Source organism: Fistularia commersonii, chromosome 11 (assembly GCF_037954325.1).
Source record: "Fistularia commersonii isolate RoL2024-O1a breed Wild chromosome 11, RoL_Fcom_v1.0, whole genome shotgun sequence".
In the NCBI taxonomy this organism is placed as follows: Eukaryota; Metazoa; Chordata; class Actinopteri; order Syngnathiformes; family Fistulariidae; genus Fistularia; species Fistularia commersonii.
The window spans coordinates 8,888,541-8,912,315 of NC_141294.1; the positions used below are offsets into that span (position 1 = coordinate 8,888,541).

The 23,775-nt window shown below is 38.5% G+C and overlaps 1 protein-coding gene across 2 annotated transcripts in view; it reads right to left on the minus strand.

Moving 5' to 3' along the window:
- The window catches only part of dyrk1b (dual-specificity tyrosine-(Y)-phosphorylation regulated kinase 1B), a 53,531-nt gene that overhangs the window by 18,011 nt on the left and 11,745 nt on the right, over positions 1–23,775 (minus strand). The window contains exon 1 of one of the 2 annotated variants that reach the window (XM_086154880.1): positions 8,887–10,091. The exons of the other annotated variant lie outside the window; for it this stretch is intronic. Within the exon in view, the coding sequence (XP_086011006.1) occupies positions 8,887–8,989 (103 nt within the window). The 5' untranslated portion in view covers positions 8,990–10,091. Of the gene's footprint in view, positions 1–8,886; positions 10,092–23,775 lie in introns of those variants that run through there. 2 annotated transcript variants of the gene reach the window in all.

Consider the following 23,775-nt stretch of genomic DNA (forward strand, 5'->3'; position numbering starts at 1 on the left):
AACTTGAGCACCTTAGTTTCATCCTGTCTTTGTTCCATATTTTGTGCATTACATTTTGTGAACCTTGTATCTATTTTTGGTGATATGGTGTGCTCCACAAAAAAAGAGTGTCCATTTTATCACAAGATGGAGTAATGAGTAATTTGCCAATAAAGATTTTCAAATCGATCCCTGAACAAAAGCTTCGCACCCCGGAGCTGAGCTGCACATGCATTTTTGTGTTGTGTTTGTCTAAAACAGGTAGAGAAAGCATGATCCAACCACTGTCCCAGGAATTGTTGTGGTGCTCTGGGTCCTGGCCTGCTTACAGACATGAACTGCTGGAGAGAGAGAATATCTGCCTAGTACTGAGAAATCTGCACCGTCTCTTTAAGAGACTGAGAAGCACTCACAGAACTTCCTCACTCTGGCATCCCCCTTCTTGTGTTCCCATTGGTCGGAGCCCCCTCTTTCTTTGTCAGCTGATTCGCTGCTGGTATCTAAGGGCTGGCTGGCCAGCGCACTATAAATAAACCCAATGCTGTCTCAGCAACCAGCCTACAATACTCATTAGCTACTTCTCTCCCTCCTCTTCCGCCTCTCTCCTGCTAAGCAAGTGGCTTCCAATAGCAGGCAAGGCTCTCAGCAGCAGTCTGATACATTCTCCCCTAGCAACCCAACCCAGCCTCTCTCCTCCCCCTTTCCCTCATCATCCTTCCTGCTTTCTCGACCCTCTCCCTTTCTGATTCTGCATTCTGTCTTCCATGTATCCATCCACACATCTGTCCATTCCCCCATTTTCCCCCCTGCTGGCCATCCATTCATTTTCCCTACCTCTTGAGCAGTATTGTGTCAAAGCATAGTGATGCAACAGTATTTAGGGCAACATGGAGAAGTCACTCCAGGCAGCAGATCAGCAGATACACGAGACCAGAACATAGTGTTTCCTGCTCATCTCAACCAGGTGCAAAACAATTATAAACAATAATATGTCATCTTAATATTTAACATTTATAACTCAATCACTCACATTTATTTATTACATAAACATGTATGCACAACATTCACAGTGAAATCCAAAATTAATTTTAAGTGAACTGTGAGCATTCTCGGCAGTCAGAGTCTGACCTACCTTCTTGCGCGTTCACAGCTCAAGGTTTCGTTTTAAGATTGTTTTAGTATTGTTTTAAACAAGGAAATACAGCGGGGTCATATTTTAATTACGGACATTTTCTCCCTTTAGTTGACATTATGGGTGAATTATTCTCCAAGAAGTAAGGGAAATCAGGTTGCATTTTGCAGTCTATTTTTAGTTGGACCACATTAAAGGACTGCAATGCTACAGATGAGCAAAGTCTCCAAAGGATGTCTCAGTGTTGTCCCTAACTGGATAGTCTCATTGGTCTGGCTAGCTTGTTCATTACAACAAGTAAATATAACCTAACAAACCAAAACTGGGATCTTTGCTAAAGGCATGGCTCTCTCTTAGGATGGGGAAAAAAGATAACAAGGCCCAAAACAGAGGGGGAAGAAAAGAGAAAGAAACCAATTTTGAATGTAATGTAATTTTGTGATGGCTTAGAAAATAAAGTTGTAAAATTAGGAGATAAAGTTGTAGTTTTTACATATTTGATATTTCGAGGGGGGTGGCCTGTTGTTTTGCATGTTTATATATTTTATGACTTTACTTAAGGGTTAGGTTTAGGGTTAGGGGGAGTAGTTGTAGTGTGTCTTTGCCACCATTCTCTTCTTGTAATATTGTAACTACAAACCGATATTGTCAGTTTTTTTTTTGTTTTTTTGTTTTTACTTTTGTGGCTGTAGTGCTCTTTTGTAATTTATTTTGCAATCAGAGTGGCTGCACAAAGTCAAGTATTAACTTTACATTTCTACTCTAGCCTCACTCTTTTGATAGTGTAGTTCTAGGTGGGCAGGACATATAAACAATTCCACACACCTCCTCTAAACTTTAAATACTTAGCTGCATTTAACTTCTGGGGAGCCAGACCGGTTTCAGACGTTTGGAAGAAAAGAACGGCAGGTTTACTTCACCAGCTGGATAGAACCTCAATTTCAAATGGGTGATAATGAAACTGCTGAACACGTGAATAAGCAACAATTCAAAGTGTAAAATTTCAAACATAAAAGTGCTGATGAATCAAATGATGCCAGTGCAAATTTAACTAACCATGCCCTTAATTCACAAGTCATGACTATGAACTAGCATGAAAATATGGTTGACTGCTGCCAAATTCCCAATCAAACACCGAAAAAAACACTTTGATGCAGCGAGGTTTTACAGGGACCTTTTGCATTACAAAATGATGTGAACAATATTGTTTGTATGTGCTTGACAATTGTTTAAACATGCATTTTTTTAGATGGAAGAGGCTGACCACATCATACTTTTGGTTTATTTACTACATCATCAAATAAGAATTAACACAGATGAACCCAAAGACAAAAGCTGGAATGGAACGATGATGGAGAAAGTAAAGGGACTTTTGTCCCCACACAGTCAGTCATCTGTCCTGACAGCTGGGGTCACATGATGAGACATCCCTGCTCCATTGTCTTTTAATGATACATTATTCTCCATAAAAGAAGTACCATTCCATATTTACATACAACAGTGCATTTTAATATTTCCCCCAATTTATTTAACGTTAAGATGAAAAATCACTATATATAATTCTTATCGTTATAAGAAATATCTAGCCAAAGAAAAATGGAGCCCATGTAAAATTTGCTATTAACTGGAAGAACTCTTCTGAAACAAACAGGAAAACGCTTCTGTGTTTGCTGAAAAGGCAAACTGACACAGTTCTTACATACAATCAGTATGAGATCTGTTTCTTGATTGTGCATTACAGCCTTTAAGATTGAGAATTTCTAGTTCACCTCTTCACATAGTTAATTATTTTTCAGATTCCTTTGTATTAGATAATTCACAACAGTGCTTTTTTAAGTTCTAGATCAGATGTGCGCACACACACACACAGACACACACACAGACACACACACACACACACACACACATACACACACACACACACACACACACACAGACACACACACACACCAAAATTAACATAAAGCATGCAAGTATCCATAAAAGATGTAGAATATCAAGACAGAAGAAGAACTGGAAATCGACCTTATTAGTCAGGAGGTTGAACTGGTTTATTGGGATTCATTTTTGTATCTTGTTTCAAATGACAGCATGCAAATTAACCTGTAATAGTGACAGGGCCCCACATGCGCACAACTTGTGAGCAGTAACCTGCCACTTTAGAAAGGGCGGGTAGCTGGTGAGCTCAAACACATATCCCAGTCAGAGCACCAACTCAATGCGAGTCACTGGGCTGCTTTTACCAACACAAGAAGAGTAATGTTTGACTGTGACCCGCAAGACAAAAACTTAACTGTAGTCCTAACAGTGCAGACACAGAACCAAGTGATCATTTTAACTACAGTTCAGCCATAACACAAAGGAATAATCAGCCTCTGACCTGATGCTGCTGATAGACTGCAACAGCCAGTCACTATCAAAGCAGCAAACATCCAGAGCTCATACCTCCATGTGCTGCACACGTCTATTAATGACAGGGCTAAACACTTGGCTGGAAAGAGCCTGAACTGGATGAACCCTTTCCTGATGATATCATATGAACACCCATCAGCACAACTAATTATATCTTTACTGTAGACTTTAACTTGAACTTTTCAAAGAGCTTCACAAGCAATTTAAAAAAAGCAAATGTAAAATGCACTAATAAATCCAGTGTTATCAACTCTCTCTCTCTCACTCACTCACTCACTCACTCACTCACTCACTGCAAAACACACATCCCACGAAAATATGAAGCATACAATCTTGTTCAAGCAATGAACTGATGAAAAATTAGCATGTTTATGTATAAATGAGCATGCACAAAATTACTGAGGGAAAAACATAGTGGAGTTTTGTTGACAAAGTTTGTATTGATGTTATTGTCATTACTTATACTTCATTACTTGACCAGTCATCACAGCCATGACTAAGAGAAAGCTAATCTCAGTGGAGCAAATGCACCCATGTAGGAGGTTCGTACCCAAGGAGCTCACCAGGGAGACTGAGTAGTGAAGGGTGAAGCATTGTGGGCAACAGGGGTGCATGGAGAGCTAGAGTCTGTGACAGTCTTTAGCGTGGCATTGCAGAAGAACTGATGTAGTAACAGTTAGCGGATGTAGGATGAATTCTGTCATTACATCTTATCTTCGAGATATGGGGGGGATTTTGTAAACATTTCCTAAGCATTAAAAACAGGATAATCGAGATTCGTTAGTGTGATGCTCACAAATTACATTGTTATCATCATGCCAGATATTTTGCATTGAGAAACCAGTAGATGGCAGAGTCTGTTAAATGACCAATCGCTGTCTGTTGATGGCAATTAATAAATTTCTGATTTAGGTTAACTAACCACACAGTGCTGGTACTTAAAATTGTCTGAAAGAGGCTCAAGATTGAGTCAAAAGAAAATAACCTCAGGACCACCTAGCATAATGAAGACCACTGTCTATACTCAGTTTTGCAATAGTTAGGATTACAGTGCAACAATATGTCAAATATAGGTGAACAGTTACACAAAAGGGTAGAGGAACAAAAACATTTCCTTTATGATAGCGGTGGCAGGTGTTAAAAACAAGGGCTATTTGGTCAGCATCCCAACTCTAGTGAAACAAGGAATGTCATCTTACACTTAATTCACTTGCCATTGTGTTATACTGCAGCAGAGTTTGAGCAAGATTCAACTTTTTTGTCTGAAGACCCTGCTGAAGTGCCACTCCTTAAGTTATATGTATAATACAGAAGTTTTTTTCAAAAAAATTACTATTTTGAAAAAAGCTAATTAATGTCATACATCCTATCATACTGAACTATTGGGGAAATCATTTTAGTTCAATTATGTAAAATTGTATAAATGATGTGAGTCAGTACTCATTTGTAGAGATTACATATGGATCCAGGGGTAACATTTATGACAAATGCATAAATGATTGCAGAAGCGAACAATATTATTTTCTGTGTCACATTTTTTGTCAATCTGAGAGATAAATCAAGTAGACTGGGTTGAATGTGTGTATATCCTTTGAATTATTACACCTGCACCACAAACAATAATGTTTCTTTCAAAATTAAATTGATTTTTTAGCCACTCTCCATGATATACTAAAAGTCTGTGATTACTTAAATTTGTCATCAAAACATTTACATTTTCTCTTCTCAGTTTCTTCTATTGAGTACTGAAAGAAAAAGCAAGGGGGAATAAAAAAAATCTGTATACACTGAGGATGTGAGAGAACATGGTTACTTGGTACAGACTGTAGCAAATACCTCATTACCTTTTTTCAGCTAAATATCAACAGCAGGGAAAGCAAGGAAAGTTGGCATCAAGTCAGTTGATAATAGAGACAAAGAACATACAATCTATTATGTAGTATCCCACTTAGACCAAAGCAAACAAAAGGCTACATTAATTTTAGGTACTACATACCAACATCAACAACCATTAATAGGTTGTTGACACCGAAAGAAACATACATTTGGGAATTTTGAAAAACACAGCTGTCAAGGTTAACACTTGACAGAATCTATAAGATGAGAGAAAGTATGCAAGTGATCATGTGACAAAAAAAGTAATTAGCTACAAGGAGACTATGGTCAAAATCCATTAGTTGAGAACAAACTAACAAAAAAGAAAACAGGTAGGTTTGCAGTTGTTAATATTCAACCTGAAATCTTAGGTTAAGACAATGTTGATGAAATGTATTATCAGTACTGAAGGCAAATGGTTCTTCATGTATCTGCAATTTCGAAGAAATCTTTTTTGTTCAATGAAAAAAAGGGAAAAATAACCAAATGAAATAAAACATTTTCATTGTTGATTTATTAAAGATATTCCCCATCATGCTGTCAATGGACTTTTTGGCCAGAGGACAAATATTCTCAGGTGGAATCAAACCAATGCATATTGGGTTGTTGATTTAGACATTGCTTTGGTATTGACATATATCTGCCATTCATCAGAATTTGATAAAAGATAAAAAGGTACTGTGTTGAAAGATTTAGAATTGTTCTAAGTGTCTGTTGATACAGAAGTCAGTTCATCCAAATTATTTCTTTAAGAAAGAAAGAAAACAGAGATACTCAGCAAGCTTTCACAAAAACTTTGTCAAACTCAATGTGAAGCATCTCAGGGAATGACAGACTAACGCCCAGCATAAAAAAACATGCTGGAACACAAGCATATTAAGAACAAATGCTCAACACAATTGAAAAAGCTAATCCAATCACTTATTGTAATGCTATTATGACATTTTGTAGTTTCAGGAGTCAAGCTGCTGTTAAGAAAAAAGGTTTCTGGTCCAACCACTGATGATAATGTCTTTACGACATTTTGTAGTTTCAGGCGTCAAGCTAGCATTAAGATAAATATGCCCCATTTGGCCATGTTTGTACTGTTTTAGGTAAATTTCTATACAGCCCAAGCTGATGGAAAACAGAAAACGAACAAACATAATACCATTCATATGCTCTGCACACATTATATTCTGATTATAGAAGGATGTTAACTTTGTGTATCACTCTCCATTTATTGCTTTTTACATACAGTTGCACTTGATGTCATCTTTAGTTACACCTTTATGAAAACCTAATTATTGCTAACGTATATTACGACTTCAAGCATTTCTAATACACAGAAAAGGCAGACTTACCCTATTCTCCCGTACAGCCTCAACTAACCTTGCTCATAGAACAACAGCTATTAATCTACATGTTCAGAATACCAGTCACCATATTCATGGACCAAAACTGAAAACATAAACTAGGCAGCCTTTTGGTTATGACATATACCATCTGACAAAAGTAACACAAAGGTTGATTTCAAAATGAATAAAAACTGTTTAGGTTGGAGAACACATGGGTAATGGGTTAGCCTAAGTCTGGATGAGGAAAGCTGCACAAACAAGCCATGAAATATCAGCTCAAAATTAATTCCCCGACAGATGTTAAACAGAGTCTGGACATGATGGATGCTGCGCTGACCATGGGGAACCCACAGAGTGAGTTGAAGCTGTCAACATATAACCTAAAAACAAAACACAGACCGGCTACGACAATCAACCCCAGTGAGATATATTTTATTACAGTTAAGTACATGCGAATGTTGGGATGCCCTTCATCTAAATGAGATCAAATCACCGCCGGCTCATAAAACAGCATATAATCTTTATCATAAAATTGACACATTGCCTAGATCCTGAAAACAATCCTCCACGTTTACGCAGGTGACATCTGTAACCCATGTATGCTCTCCAAATGAATCTGGTCATTATTATAATTTTTACAGAACTAATTTCGTAGTAAGAATAGTGAGGTGACAGAAACATAGGTAGAAAAAGATAAATAAGGTGATTCCCAGAGGATTCTGAAAAATAGATGCTTAAACTGCACCTCACAAAGTCACGCTGAATTTTGTCAATTATTTGATGAGTGTCCATGACATAGAATATTGTAGCAGCAAGTAGCAATCCTTACTGACTGGGCTTCAGTGAATGACATCAGGTACACACAAACTACAAACATTGTTCCATGCATCAAAACACCTATGTAAACGTAAACTGTCAAAACAATTTAGGTTTGTTTTAACTAAAGCTTATTCCAGAGCCTGATGGATACTGGAATTATTGGAGCCAGTACTGGTATTTGGGAGGACAAAAGTCCCAATAATTACATATTTCAAGATGCATTTTACAATAAGTAAATACATGCTTTCAGAATAATAGACTTAATGTATTGAAAGCAAAACATCTTATAATGCAAAATCACCCAAATACTGTCCAATAAATATTCTTAAAATGAAATGCACAGTCCATTTAAATGGTGTTAAGAGTAAAACTAATCTCTCTACAAATGATACAGTGTGAATAGATGACTGGGATATCTTTACTGGTCTAATATTAGGATTTATATATTTATTTTTGGCAGCTAGGCTAAACTATCACAAGGCATATGCAATTGCTCTCGAAAAAAAACAACAACTTGACAGTTAAGATCAAGAAGAGGTTTCTTTCTGAAAGATAAATACAGCTTGATACTTTCGGTTTATCCTTTTCTGTGTTGTTTCCAATTTTCAGTTGACAGTATTCTGAAACGTCCTTTCATTGATAGCTATGAGAAGTATGGACTTGACAAGAACAAGTGGGTGGATACAACACCCGACGATCACATGACCAACATCTAGTTGCCCCTTGCAGTTACATATACTCAAGTGTTTTGACACTTTGAGGTAAGTCTCTTGGGTAAGTGCTTATCAATCAATCAACCAGAAATCAAATGGAATAATTTTTGGAAAAAAGCTGGACCTGCTAACAACAGTCAAATTCAGACTGTGTCTGAAGTGAAACTGCTGTGAATCACATTCAAATACTAACTGCACAATGCCCACACCATCATCACACTTCCTATCTATGGCCAGGGTTCAAGCCCCACCTGAACACCAAGTATCTGGCCATGGTGCTAGGTAGCAATGGGAAAATATCACAAATATGAACTTAACACACATCCAATTATATAATATGGCAACATACATTGCACAACTTCAATATGTTTCAACTGCTTCAACAAACTAAAGAAATACACACTGCCACCAGGGCAAATCCCCCAAATAACATCAAAGCTTCATAAAAATAAAAAAAAATTAAAAAAAAGAAAAAAATAGCTGAAGTAACTTTCTTTACTATGCCACAGACTATACATGCAGTATGTAGCACATTAAATTTACAAATGCACAAGATTATGTTTTTTTAAAAGTTTGGTTTACATTGTGCGTGTGTGTGTGTGTGTGTGTGTAAACTGACTCTTGTTCTTGCGAAGCAGAGCTGAGGAGATCCAGGGTTCCGATTGGACCATCCTGCAAGAGGGCACAGCCTTGTCCTCAACGGATGATGATGTGATCACCATGGAAATGCTTGGCAGTTGGTCAATCCAACAGGGAACCCAGTCAATCAAACTCTTTGACAGGTGGGCAGCGACTGTGAGTGTGTTTATATTTGGGAGGGGTCAGGTAACTGTCATGAGGTCACTTTAGCAGATCTCTCAACTAACTCAACAAATCTTGAAATGGTGGGACACTGAGCAACCAATCAAAAGGCACCGTCTTCTCTAGCTTCTTTCCTTCTTTTTTGTTACTGTGATTTCTAAGGCAACCAACTGGTATACAGGCAGCGTGTCTCAATGAAGTAAAAATATAAAGGTTGTAAACTCTGTCGTCTATGGAGTTACACTATAGATATAGAGCTCTCATTCTACATATATATTCTATTTCTCTATGGTTTGGGGAACGGGGGTGATAAGAATATTTGGTTCGTCAGGTTAGCTTTTTGTTCTGTTTCTTTCTGCTTAAAAGTTTGCACTGCTCCAGACTGCTGGTGACTGATATTTTAGGTAGTTTTAAGTAGATATTTCTACTATTCCTGTATGTTACCAGGTGCCTACTCTGTAGAACAGTTTCATCCAAAAGTCCCAAGTCGAATTTCATAGATTACGGTTGACTATGAATTTTATCCCACGTTTTCCACAATAGGTTTAAGCAAAGTTCAAAACTATTGGTTCTTCAGACATATTTGAATCCAGAAAAAAAAGGTTTTATATGTCCCGCGGAGCCTTCACCAGTAGACCCAGTACTCCCCGGCTCTTTGACTTTTGGCCAGTATAGTTCCAACAGATCCCAGCTTATTTTGCACAACAAGGTCTTCCAGCTTCTCTTTTTCCTTCCGTTTCCTTGTAAAAGACAAGTTAGGTTTCAAGCGTGTGCTAACCAGGCTCGCCCAGCATGCTGCCAGGTGGGCTGAGCGAGGTAGTGTGATGGAAGGGGTAGAAGAGAAGGAGGTGGAGGGGAGTTGGGTTTCCAGCTGCCTGCTTTTACCCCATCCCTTACTCTAAAAATAGGTCCAATTACTGGCGTTTTCTGGGGGGGTTACTGGCACAGAGTCTGGACAGAGTGGGGCAGTATAGAGAGACGTTATCTCTCAGATTAATCCAGTGACACACACACACAACCCTCCACTGGCAATGTCAAATAGACAGTACAGCCACCGCTCCGCGGAGCCTTTGTGTTGCGGTCACTCCGCTCCCCTTCACCCGCTTACAGCAGAAGGTGTCTGGCCTCTGACAGGGTGAAAATGGGCACCTTTCGGAGAGCCAGACAAAACAAAGTAATCCACATACACGACTCGGGGGGTGGCGGGGAATGCCGTGACAAGCAGTGTCCCGAAACACGTGTAAACAAAAAAAAAACAGTCCAAGTCAATTTGTAGATTTCACAGAGACGTGTAGTTCCAGAGGAAGTTTCTTCAAATGAATATCCAGGTTCGCCGGCTCTTCAAGGATAGAGTGGTGTCGCCGTGGCGAAGATCGGGGCGTTAAAGTTTAGATCCAGTATCGCTGGGTCAAATCTTCGCCGTGTTGACGACGCACACAGGTCGACGCTGTCTTTTTTTTCCCTCCCCAAACTCCGACACGATCTTCTGTTAATCGAAGCAGCGCTCGATCCAGAAAGACGTCGGCCTCTGAGGTATTCACATTACAGTTAGCTCGTACATGTCTCGTTTCAGTCACCGACACGAAAGTTTCTACTCGTCACAAAGAGCTCCAAATCCAGAGAAGTTCCTGAGTTTGCTGTCAGATGCCTTGGGTCGCTTCTGGACGCGCCTCCTCTCCCCCCACCCCCTTCGCTTCCGCTCACTTTTCCTGTCACTTAATGTCCTCCTTCGCTGGCTTGCCCTTCTCGGAATTAAGGGAGGCTTTTTATTCCTTCAAGGTGGAAACCTTCGCAAGGGCAATTTCGAATCATGTTTCTCAGCCGTTTCCCTTTCAGCGCTCCTCCGTTAAACGGAATCTGTGCTCCTCTCCCACACGGCTCCCCACCCTGCGATCGGGACTATACCATAAACCCGGGGCAGGGGTCGGCGCTGACATGGCTGGCGCAGAGTCGCGCAGTCCTGCTGGGATCGAAACGCACACACTTGCCAGGAGGGAAAACAACAATTGGCGACATTTCACGGGCGGGTTTACGTAAACACCTCGGACGGACTGGATGGGACTCTCACAAGATCGAAACTCCGGGAGGCAAGCGGGATAGTTACCCTCCCTCTGAACCTAGTAGTTGGTTCCAAACAGACCTCTCCGGTCCTGTCCATTTATAGTAACAACGGGATATATATACTGGAACTTTAGATACACACTTATATAGACTACCTTCACCTAAATTCTCATCACAATTTTCAGAATATAACTTGTATTCGACCACTTCCGACATTATCAAAATTAGTGGCTCTATTGTGTCCCGAGCAAGATATTTTGACATTCACAAATACACCCTTTTGCACAAATGCCCCTCGATGTAAACTTGACAAAGTTATCTGAGAATCACATAGTCATTTGGAAGTCCTTTGTGAAACAGACTTGAACGAGCGCGGCAAGAATGATGGAATCGATAGAGGAAACAAGGAGGCCCAAAGAAAAGGACATTTATTTAGCGCGTTCTTCCTTGTGTGAAAAGATCGACAAAGATGCATTGCTGGTTTTCTGTATTTTAAGCGCTTTGCGCAATTCAGAAAAAACCTATTTAAAACAACTGCAGGTAAAATGGCAGACGGTTTATAATATTGGTAACGTGTAACACATAAAGCCTCTTTTTTTGTTTTTTGTTTGTTTGGGGTTTTTTTTCAATCAGCCTTCTAAAATGTTTCAACTTCTCTGTGCTGGGGTGAAAGCAGCCTCTCCCTCACTCAGCACGCACCCTCTAAAGGCTCTGTTGCTACCCGACGCCATGGCAGCTGCAATGCGATAGGCTTGCATAAAGTCCGGTCCGCGGCTGTGATTGGCTGGCGGCTCGGGCTGTGGGAGGAGCGCTCGGCTGAGTTTCCCAGTGTCTCTTCAAACGGCGCGATGCAGGAATGACGCGGAAATAGTTTGAAGATGTCAGGTAGAAATGGAAAGGGGGGCGGGGGGTCGAAGGCTCGGGGTGAGGATACTGCTGGGGGGTGGGGAGGAGAAAGGGCCAAAGGGCTTCCATAACCACACGGTCACACAGTGACTCTACAGCTGAGATGTGACTTCCCCTCACTAACCAGCCAAAGCTAAAAGTTGTTCCTGTTGCTATCCGAGCATTCCGGCTAAATCAGGCACAATGCTGCCTGGGAACAGCTCAGCGCACAAACAGTGTCATAAACCAGCTGACAGCTCCCTCTGCTTAAAGGAAAATTCACCCTCACTCTTCTCTGAGAAATGTGTCATATGATTATGAATTAATTGGCTGTTTAGCATTACTTTATTCTTTTAAGATATATGAATTTTCCAATATAAAGGTAATGGTGAAAGGACCGCTTTAATTACCAGCACTATAAAAGGTAAGGGCTCCTCTCCTAATACTAAACTACGACTGTGTTCTCTCAGTCTTAGACATTTCATCCAGCTGTTTGTATTTTCTCATTTTAACTGAGACTGCGACCTATAACGTTACATTTACTTGAAAGTGATCATAAATGTTTTGGAATGTTGTGATCATGCAGTGTTTGCCAAAAAGGGTCATATACAAGAGCAGCAATAGTGCTGGTATAGCAACGGATTCTGTAAAAATTGAGCCCAAGTGTTACTTCAGAAATGATATGTTCCTTTCAGTTTTGGTTTTTAACTCTGAACTTAATTCCAAGGAAACCTTAAAGGTGACTTCGCAGCACTATGGCAATGAAGTCTTAGTCTGGACCCGGTTCCTTCAACTTTTCTTGGTAATCTGACTCAAGGTCTGGGCTTCACAGCCCTATGGTCCAAATCATTACACTCCCACACACTGAAAAACAGCTGACCAGTCGCAGCTAAAATAAGATGGCCTAATAACATCCTATAATTACAGAACTTGCTTTTAAGGGATCACTCTCACAGTTATAAACAAGCAGGAAGCAATATTATATGGCAATATGACACAGTAACAACATATGATAAGTGTGGTAATCACACAGATGTATCACTGCTGGGTGGTCAGATTAAAAGTCCTTAACACTAAGAGTGACCGGGAACAAAGATCATTTAACCGTAACACTCCAGAGTCACATACACACCTCTGGAGTGAGACAAAGGTTGACAGTCATTACTCTATTCATCTTTTAAAAAGTTGTACTTCAACAAAATTAAACAAAACAGTTCACAAACATTACTGAGAGAAGGACTGGTCACTCTGTCAAAATAATGTAGTTGTAGAATGAGGGTGAAAAGACCAGAAGTAAAATGTGGACTGTTGGTATAATTAACTTGAGGACCGAACTGAAACATTATCATTTTGAAAAGGGCTATCACTTTTTTCCCATTGTGGTACTCTTGACCAAACTTAGATAGGATCTAACATGAAAGGGGTGGACTGAGAGTCTGTGTCACACTGTTTGACGATCTTACTACACGTTGAAAACAATTATAGAAATTACCTTTATCATTTATAGCAAATAACAAATAATAATAAGATAATCTCAAAGTAACTTAAAAATTAATTGGCCGTAAGATTTTCACTTGACTCAACATTGATAGCGCGTAAATAACTTATTTATAAAATGTTTGAGCTCAGTCAGACCTGTTGATTCAATGACTGAAATATTTGAAAAAGACATAGTCTGAGGCAACACGTAACTTCAATGTGTCCTTAGGGTATACATGAGATATTTGAGATAACATAGACGTACAAAATACAGTTGTGCAGTTGCACGGAAATCTAAATTCAAACTGATTCATGACTGAGAAATTGGAGAATCATTTTTGTCACATCCAAAAAAAAAAAAAAGACAATTTCACCTGTGCATGGACAGTGGCAGATTTAACAGGAACAGATTTAATGTAAAGCATACAGTATTCCTGTATGTGTGGGCGTGCTGCCAGATATAAATTACAAAGAACATATTGCAATGAGGTGGCAAAACACACAAGAAAACAAGAAGACAGGCATTAACTCAATTTTTCACTTGCCCTCTGTGTAATTGTGTGTTTGCACTGAGCAAAAACACATTAGATATATGATATATTTACTTATCGTGACATCCAGACCCCTGCTATCTCATTTCCAAAATTACAGAAAGGACAACAGGTGAACAAGCATGTATGTGCATGGTACTATGAGATAGGGTAAAATACCAACAAGTTTCACTGTAACTGTTCATTATAACTTAGTGTTATTTGTCCTTTCAAGGAAATTAAAATCAAAATAAGGTCTAAAAAAATAAGTAAGGCACAATGAAGCTTAATACTAAAACACCTGCGCAAAAAAAAACCAATTGTTCAATTATTTTGCTGCAACCAAATGGGTTAATGAAACCTTTTAATAGCATGCTAAGTACAGAATTTAATTTGGGAGTTTACTGTAAAACGACACAAAGTATTTCAACTTTTTATTTTTTCCAATTGAATATTTCATCAAGTTAACACGATCTCTTGAAAAACTCTAACATAAGATCTAGAATTCACATCGGAAAATACATGTTTGTGCAGTCATGAATAAGGATGCTTTATGATGAACGGCATGCATATCCAGCAAATCCAAATTTGTTTGTTTTCCAGTATTTTTGCCCTAAACTGATACAGTCTCAAATTCATTGTTGATTTTATAAACATCGTGTATTGTTATTTTCCCATTTTATCAATCATCGTGTATAATCTTGATTTACATATCGACTTTAGGCGGATTGAAAAGAAGCTTGGGTCATTCTGTCACCTTCAAAACCTGGCTTTTATCTACTGCCTGGCTTCCATATACGTTGAATATTAGTGACTATAATGTTAGGCAGTGATACAGCACATTGAATTGGCAGAAACGCAGCCTCTTAACGGTGAATTTATACGGGCAGGAGGACTCGATGCAGCCGTTGTCCGTTGTCCCCTTACTGCCGCGCCGCTTTTCGCGCTAGAGGACTCAAACGCGCAGCTCAGGTTATCTTGCTGAATTTGCAGCTAAACGTTTGAATTTCTATTAACAGTGTTACTGAGTGGCTTCCACTAAATCGCGTTGAGCGGTACTAACGACCAGACAGCGGAGATTACAACAGCACTGCGAGGAGGGAAGCAGACTCTGACACTCACGTGCCTTGCAGCAAAATTCCACCCGGCAACTATACACTGTACCATGGCAACAGCTCTGCCATTGGTCCCCGGTGCGTTTTCAAGTGACCAATGGGATGGCCAGCCGCGGGTGATGCTTGTTGCTAGGTAAACACGATGCAGAGGAAAGATAGAAGAGCAGAATTACCATGCTGCTACTGCAGGGTGCTTTCAGCAAGGAGTGGAGGAGTACTTCACACTCAGAAATACCCTCCTCTTTCTCAGCACTTGGCGGTGCCAGAGAGACAAAAACAAAGAAACGAAGGAATGACACAGGCAAAGAGGAATAAAATATAGGACTTAGTTGGAAACCTAGGGGGATTTTGATGCGAGTGATTTTGGTTACGCTTTACATGCATCATAATAATTTGACTACCTACTGTTGGTCAGAAGGGGAAGTTAGAGTAATCAACAGTAAATAAGCAATACTTTTGCTTTAAAAAGATTTTGATTTTATTTTTCTATTAAATAGGATATATTGTCTCTGAACAACAAATAAGTGCAGGGCACTATTAAATAAAAGAAAGGGGATGCCGGATCTCTTTAAAACAATTAAAAGACAATGGTCAGAACAATGGTTCTAATCTAATAAAAAAAAAAGGAAGAAGAAAAGTTAGCAGTATTACTCAGCTACTTGAGCTGTTGTGCAGTTGGCCTGACTTGTTAAGAGCAGCACTCCTTATGCCTGAACTGTTGGTGTCCACTGATGGATTAAGATGTTCTTGTAATATGCTCACACACATATTATACTTACATCACGTTTCCAGGTTTTAATCTTCCCCAGAATAACTAGCAAATTTAGCTATTTTTTTTTAGCTCAATTGCTCTTTTATATTTACATACATTTCCTATAAATAATACATGTATACTTTACCCTACTTCACAACACATCAGCTGACTGAGTTCCACCTAACCCAATGCTGAGAACTAGGGCGAACTAAGCATCAGAGATGCTTTATGTCATTGCCTTTTTATCATCTAACAGCATCTTTGCAAATATAAGCCAAAAGTAAAAAGAAACTTGGGAGGTCAAGTATTTAATTGGAAAAAATAAACCACTGTAGATCAGAATTTGTGTCATGCTTCTCCACACGACATAATATTTTGCCGAACAATATATATACCTTCAATGCGTCCATTCACATGAAATACATTATTTTCTCTACTCAAATATCATACTGCTTGGATAGCAACAAGCAAAGCCCTCTGGAGACAGTGACACAGATTACCACTATGAAAATTTGTGCCTCTCTTTGCTGTGGACCTGTCAGCTCACAGCTATTGCTGTCTCACTATACACTTTATTTGTGCACACAGTTAAAGTTAGATTAAGTTCCTCCCAAGTTCACTTACCTCTGTTTCAACACAAACACCCAGGTCTGAACTTCCTGGGCGACCAATGGTAATAGTTGGCTTGTTGCTACTAATGGATCAATGCAGATATGTAGCTACAAGAACAGTAATGCGGAGGAAACCGCCATTGCAAACTTGGAGGAAAAAACTCAAGTGATACAGTGGAGTAGCAATTAGAGGCTGGATACTGTACATACCATCACTACATGCAAGTGCTTGTAAGAAATTGTAAGACAAAATTTCCCAGCATTCAAATATTGAGCATCTATCAGAACAGTTTTGTAAACCCTCTCCCAGAGTCCTAAAATCAGAAAAGAAATTTGTGGAAATCTTACAAGTCAATGTTTCTGTCGTATTCACGCAAGTTTGTCCGGACTGCCTGGAGACAAGAAAGTAGGCAGAGTTGAAAGTTCTCTCACAATACCATTCAAGAAACTCTTCGGTCAATTCTGGGTGTAAGAACAAGTGCATCAGACTAGTATTTAAAGGATCTCATCTCACGGCTAACTTAGATTTCAGCCGCTGTTTCCGAAATACTAAATTGCCTTTGACAATGTCTGACTACATCTGTTCAGGGATATCACAACCCAAACTCACTATGTCTTCAAGGATAACCTTTCTTTAATATAAGGACAAAAATTCAGAAGTAAAAACAAGTAAAAATAATTCAGCATTTAATAATCTGTTACAATGGGCCCTTCGCAAGACTTGGCAATGGTACGGACAGCATCCACACGAGTTCAGAATGGCTTTAAAAGCGCTTGCAGATTTGTTAAAGCTTGTTAACTTTGCTTTATTCAATTTAAATATGTGGTGATAAAGACATATTTACTAATAAAATCCCAAGAAGAGTACCAAGTGTTTTTAAGATGACCTTACATCATGGCCTACCTGTGTAATTATTAATGTTAAACTAATCCCTTGGGTGTATGCTAGGGGTCTGGGAAATGATGGATAGGTTTTAATGAAGTATTTGTCATTCGACAGTCCACTTGTCCATCAATTTCAGCTACATAAAATAGTCAAAATAAGAGATACAAAAAAGCATTTTCATCGACCTATTATAGCAAACTGATATCTGATTTCACCCAGCCAAGATTACGCAGGGGCATGCAATGAGAAATGCTATTCCTGGAAGTTGAAAATTTTTGGCTAATTTCTTACTGAGCATCTTTTAAAGACATGAGAGGGCCCCCTCCTCCTGGGCTTTATCCAGTTCTCCTTGCATCCAAGGCTTTCACTCTCTTCTACTGCTTCTGATACTCTCTCGAAACAACCTAGTAGATTTATGCTCTGATTTCACTGTGATTTAACTTACAGTATTTTGCAAGGTTGTTTATGACAAAGACAAGCTGATTACTGAAGCTGGGCATCACTATGACCACAGCAATGGACATCCACACAGAGAAGACACACACTGATGGAAGAGAATTAAGTGTATCTTCACCTATTCATATAAGTAATGTGAAGGGCCTTTTTCATTGATTTAAAAAGTTGTTTCTTGTTATTTCGAAAACAGATGAATGAAAAAATAATTGGTAAAATGTCACAGCGATGTTACTGTGTTCAGTTTAGTGTAAAGAAGAGGAAACTTTAAAAAAGGGGACTGTTGAGACAGTTCTATAGGTGACATTATGGACCAAACATGACATACAGGACATGACTTTATAAGAGAAGCACAAGCACATTCTAGCGATGACTGATGGGAAAGAAATGGTGGTGAAGCACTGTGTCTGCATGGAGGTAAGTTCTCTCTCCTATTCTCATTCACTTGTCTAATTGCCTGAGAAATTGTAAGTGAGCAAAATATTTCCCTGCAGGGAAATTTGTTTGTGATTCAGAGCCTGCCTCTACTGGCTGAAAAAGTGCAAAGTTTGAGAACCCAAAGTCTGATAAATGTAGGATCAGGCCTGAATATCTGGCAGGCCACTGGAGATTGTCTTCAGGGAGAAATGAGGTCACTAGTTGCCATTTGGAACTCAACCATTAGATTCCACAAATTATTAGACTCCACTTTAATACAAATGTGATGATGGCACCAACGATTTATGCAGCTTTTATTATCTTGACCAATTTTTGACTAAACAAACCACTAGCTTATTGAAATATGTAATATATTATTAGTGAAGCTATTGTAAAAGGATGAAAGTATCGTCCTGTCTCATACTTTGCATTGGACTGAAATATCCCAAAAATAATTGGATTGCCATGACCCTTTAAACAGACATTCATGGATCCCAAAGGATTAAGCTGAATTATCCTCTGGCATCACCAGGTTTTCTGTTCCTCTGTGAAATATCTAAATATCTCATAGACTGATTGGCACACCATTTTTTTAACGGACAGTGAATCTGAGAGGAGTGTAGCCTCTGATGACTCTGGAAATCCTATGATATATTTTTCCCCCTCTGCACCTCCATGGCATGGACTTGTTCTGAGATGGCGAATATAGTCAGCATCACACCCTGTATTACTGTTGGTCAATGTAACAAAAAAAATCTATTTGTCATGAGGCTCAGTTTGTGTAATAGGACCTAAAAAATGTTCTCATATCTTATTTATTTGAATGCCCGATACACAAAAGCCAATTAAAGACAAACGTAAGAGTAAAAGTATTTTTTCCACTCTAAAACCATCTCACAGTTTGGGTTGCCAAGATATTTGGAAACTCTAAGCTACTATTAACATGCATGTTAAAATGTGGATGATTGTACTTTCTTTTTCCCCACACAGAAATAATAATATTAAGGAGCATAAATTCACATGTACAGGTGCTGGGCACAGGTGTGACAAAATGTGGCATTTCATAGTCTTTGGTCCTTCAGACCTGTGACAGTAATTACAAACATTTACCAATACATACCATACATTCTTTGTCAAAAGTGATGGATGATCAGTCAAAAAGGTTTTATCTCTTTTATTTATAAAACCAAACTGGGGTTAGATACCCATGATGATGGACAAAATTGACATTTGTCTTCAGCCAAAGGTGGTCCCCTGGGATGTAGGTTAAGGTTATGTGCTTTCTGATCTTTTTTCCGTTATTTGACTGACAACTAGTCCTCAAACCTAGATCTATTCCACATTAATAAAGCTCCATACATTTATAAGACATCTAGTCAAAAATGAGGTCCACCAACACTACCAACCCAAATCATAAAAGCAGCCGTTTCTGGAACAGATACCCGAATAGAAAAAAAAACGTACTTGGACAAACAACAATTTAGGAAATGTATTTTTAATTCTTAAAAATACCTCAAAGAACAATATGTAAACTGAAATGCGTATCACTAATAATTAAGGCAAAAGCAACCCCTCTAAAATTTACGAGCTCTTTTTTGTCTCAGAGACCTCGTAATCTCAGTTTCTGGTAACAGCAAGAAGCTGCTTCCAGTAAAGGTGCTCTTTTCCCAACATGTTACTATTAACAGCAGACAGACAAAGGTACATGGTGCATGGTGCATGACTGCTTGGTGATAACGGCATTTGAATTATTTGGCTGCAGAATGGAGTGGTCAAAACCAAGTCAAATACTATGTTTGTAATTGCAGGAGCAGATATATGACATTAATTACAGCAGTGGCAGTATGTGGCTGCTACTCTTTTAATCTTGTAAATCTGTGTGTCATTAAGGCAAATGTGGTCAAGGAGACACCAACTGTAGCAAGAACCACTACAGTGGCAGTTTTGAGAATGTTGGCAGGACTTTGTGTCAGTCTGACAGATTGTCACTCTGCTAGAATCGTAGCTATGCAAGATGCAGTCACATGTAGGCAGACTGTGAAGATTGGTATGCTCAAATGTGCAGGACATGATTTTAAAATTACGTTTCATAGGTGTGTGGTTGAAATTTTAATAAGTTCAATGCTTGAGTCCCAAATTTGTGAGAGCTACTATTGGTACATACATTTTCTGGAACCCAATACTAATCATCTGGATAATATATATACATATATGTGATTTTATATTTCTTCTTATAAAGTATTCATCAAAACAAAACCCTCAGGTCTGACCAGCCCTTCTCTGGACAGTACAGTAAAACTGGGATGCCACTAACAACCTGAAAACTTGTTTGCACAAAGAAGGTATGAGGCCATCAAAACTGATCATTGAATAACTAATTGATAATATTTATATTTAGTTCAAGCTTTATGGATTGCTTACAACAATTAGTTCCTAGAAAAAAAAATCAATTCAAACCGGAAACTTAAGGAACAGTACGACAGAAATGTGATGACCTAAATATTGTTGGTTGAATCGTGGGTTGGACCCTAAAGGAACAATCAGCCTCCCTAATAAGATTATATAATTCGTGACACAGACAAGTTAACTGTGCAAGTCAGACAGAAGTGCATCACCTTTTAATGTTGCTGCTAATTTACTTGAGAAAACCAACACATGTTTAACAACTGCTCAGTCAGCTTGCCTGGATTAATGTTTATATATCGTCCATACAATTGTGAAATAGATGTGTGGAATCTTAGCACCGCTTAATAATGTTAATCGACGCCTTTTAAAATGATAAGGGTGATGGACGAGGGGTAATATGTTGAGAAAAAGTCATGTTCTGTTTGTGAATGTGCTTTACATTTAAGTATTCACACTATGTTATGCATTAAAAGGAGAACCAATTAGTTTGACACCCACCAAATCCTTCAACACATAACACATGACGGCCCATCTTTGGCCAACAACATGTCACGTTTATTAAGGCTGGAACCTGGTGCCAACATTAGCTCCATCCCTGTTATAGCAGAAGGGTTCAATTGGGTCAATGTTCTGCGGTTACAACCGGTCCATATTAGCCTACACAGATTTGGCCCAACTGTAGTGAAGACTGGAATAACACATGTACACACAGAGAGCGCATGCATAGATATACACAGTTACTGTTGCCAGGCGAGACATAGTCGTGTTCAGTTTAAGACCCAGAAATAGAGTCCCAGTGAGGACAGGTGGAGGGGCCACATGCAACATCCCCCTTGCCTAAATTACCATCACACACACACACGCACGCATGCACGCACACATGCACACATGCACACACAGGCGGACTGTCAGTGAGTCAAATAAATTGAAGTCATACAAACTAAAATGTGGACTGTAACAGGGATGGGATATTTAATATGTTTATGTGGTTTGCCTGTGACTTATGGTAAGCAAAACAACATTTAGACAACACAAGACATATGTTTGTTGGACAAGAGGCATGTGCACATCACTACGTCACGGCATGAATCACTCATCACAGTTTGAGCAGCAGTGTGTGCGTCACATTGAGAGCCTATCAGTGGACATCTCCCTAGTTGTGGAGACATACTGTCTAATTTGAGACAAAATTGAAGCTCCTAATTTAATTTCACTTCACTCACCTTTAACATGATGTAAAATGATTTGGATCTAAGTTTACAAGAATGGCTCACAATCAGTGTGTGCTGTCTAAAGTTTCAGAACAACCAATTCTGAAAACAAAATGTTAACAGAGACTGAGAGAATCACTTGTGAGAAACTCCTGATCTGCTGTGTCGCTTTGTACAGCACTTTCACCAGTATCTCTTAGTCGTCCTAAGCAAAGGAATTTAATTAGGAAAAAAATGAAAAGCCAACTGTATTTGTGTGTAGGACAGTGTAAGAGTGGTATAATAAGACTGTATAACACCCCAGTATTTGTTATGACCTTGGTGGAATTGGCCAATTAGGATATTAAAGCACATTTGCTTTCATTCATGGAGAAAAATCTAAATTACATACATTTCACAAATCCTTAAACAACCTTTACCCTAAACTTGCAAGAAGCCAAAATGTCTGACATTTAGGTTCTTCCATATTCTCCATTTAAAAATATTTATGGTTATTATTAAAAGTAGTAGACATAGTAATAGCTGTTGTTCTTAAGACAATACTTTATTAACTTTATTAAATTGTTGTTTTCGTAGTAGCAGTAGAAGTTGTTATCAAGTTGTTATCAATTGCTCAAATCATCAGCCCGCAAATATTTAGAAATAATACGACCAATTGTAGAACAAATACTGCTAAACAAACCCATGTGCCACACACACACACACATACACACACACACACACACACACACACACACACACACACACACACACACACACACACACACACACACACACACACACACACCAAAAACGTCCAAGATCATTTTCAATGTCCAAATTAGTGCAATTTTACAATGAAAGACATATTTAGTATGGCAATATCATACAGAATTAACATTTAGTGTCTAAATGTAATTTACGAGGGACACAGACATTTTGTCAATTGTTAGAGCATATCCTCATGACCCTCTCCATCCCTTTCAGGTACTGTATTTGTAAACTTGATCCAAACAGACCGCCAGTCATATCTAAGACTTTTAAACAGACAAGCAGTAGCTGAAAAGATTAGCAAAACTTCAAAACAAGAGCGATTATATGAATGACACAAAAATCTGAATGATCTTACATGAAATTTATTCTTCTTCAATATCAGATGTCAGTAGTTTGTCTTGATCACCCAAAAAAGGAAACATAAAAAAAGCATTGTGGATTGATTGTTGCTATATCACTCTTGCTTGGTTTCATTAAAAAAAAAAAAACTGCTTCTAGAAGAAGAGTATCATAGAAAAGAATCTGCACAATACATTTTGCCTGGAAGGTCAGGGACCAAAAAAAATTTGACTTTGATCACAGAGATGATCCAAGATCACTAAAACTGACATGTCCAAATCCATGTTTTCGAACTCCATCTTTTATCCTTTACGATAACCATGTAAAAACCTCTGCAGAACTGTTTCAATTAATTGTTGTATTTGGTGGTCAATACTTACACATGACAACTCCAACTTAAATGAAAACTTCAGTTTCATTTTGATGCTTAAATCTATAAATACAATTTTCAGAATAACCTGGAAGTCCTCTTTTGCGGTGTCGTTTTAATGAAAACAGATTAGATTTAGGCAAGGATGGATATTTTCCTATTGATACTTGAACGTCAAACTGACTAATAGTCAATAGTACACTGTGATCACTGAATAATTGAATAGATTATTCAATAAACAAAAATATCAATATAAGAGCATATAATATCAATATGTGAGTAGTGCCAAATCAGTAACAAAAAGCAAACATCATGCTTCAATTCGAACCAAACAGAATTTTCAATAGAATAAAGGCAATAGTCAAGCTAGTTGGTAAAAAATATTTGGTTCCTATAATGTTTTCAATGAGCATCAAATAAAACTTAATTTGTTAGTT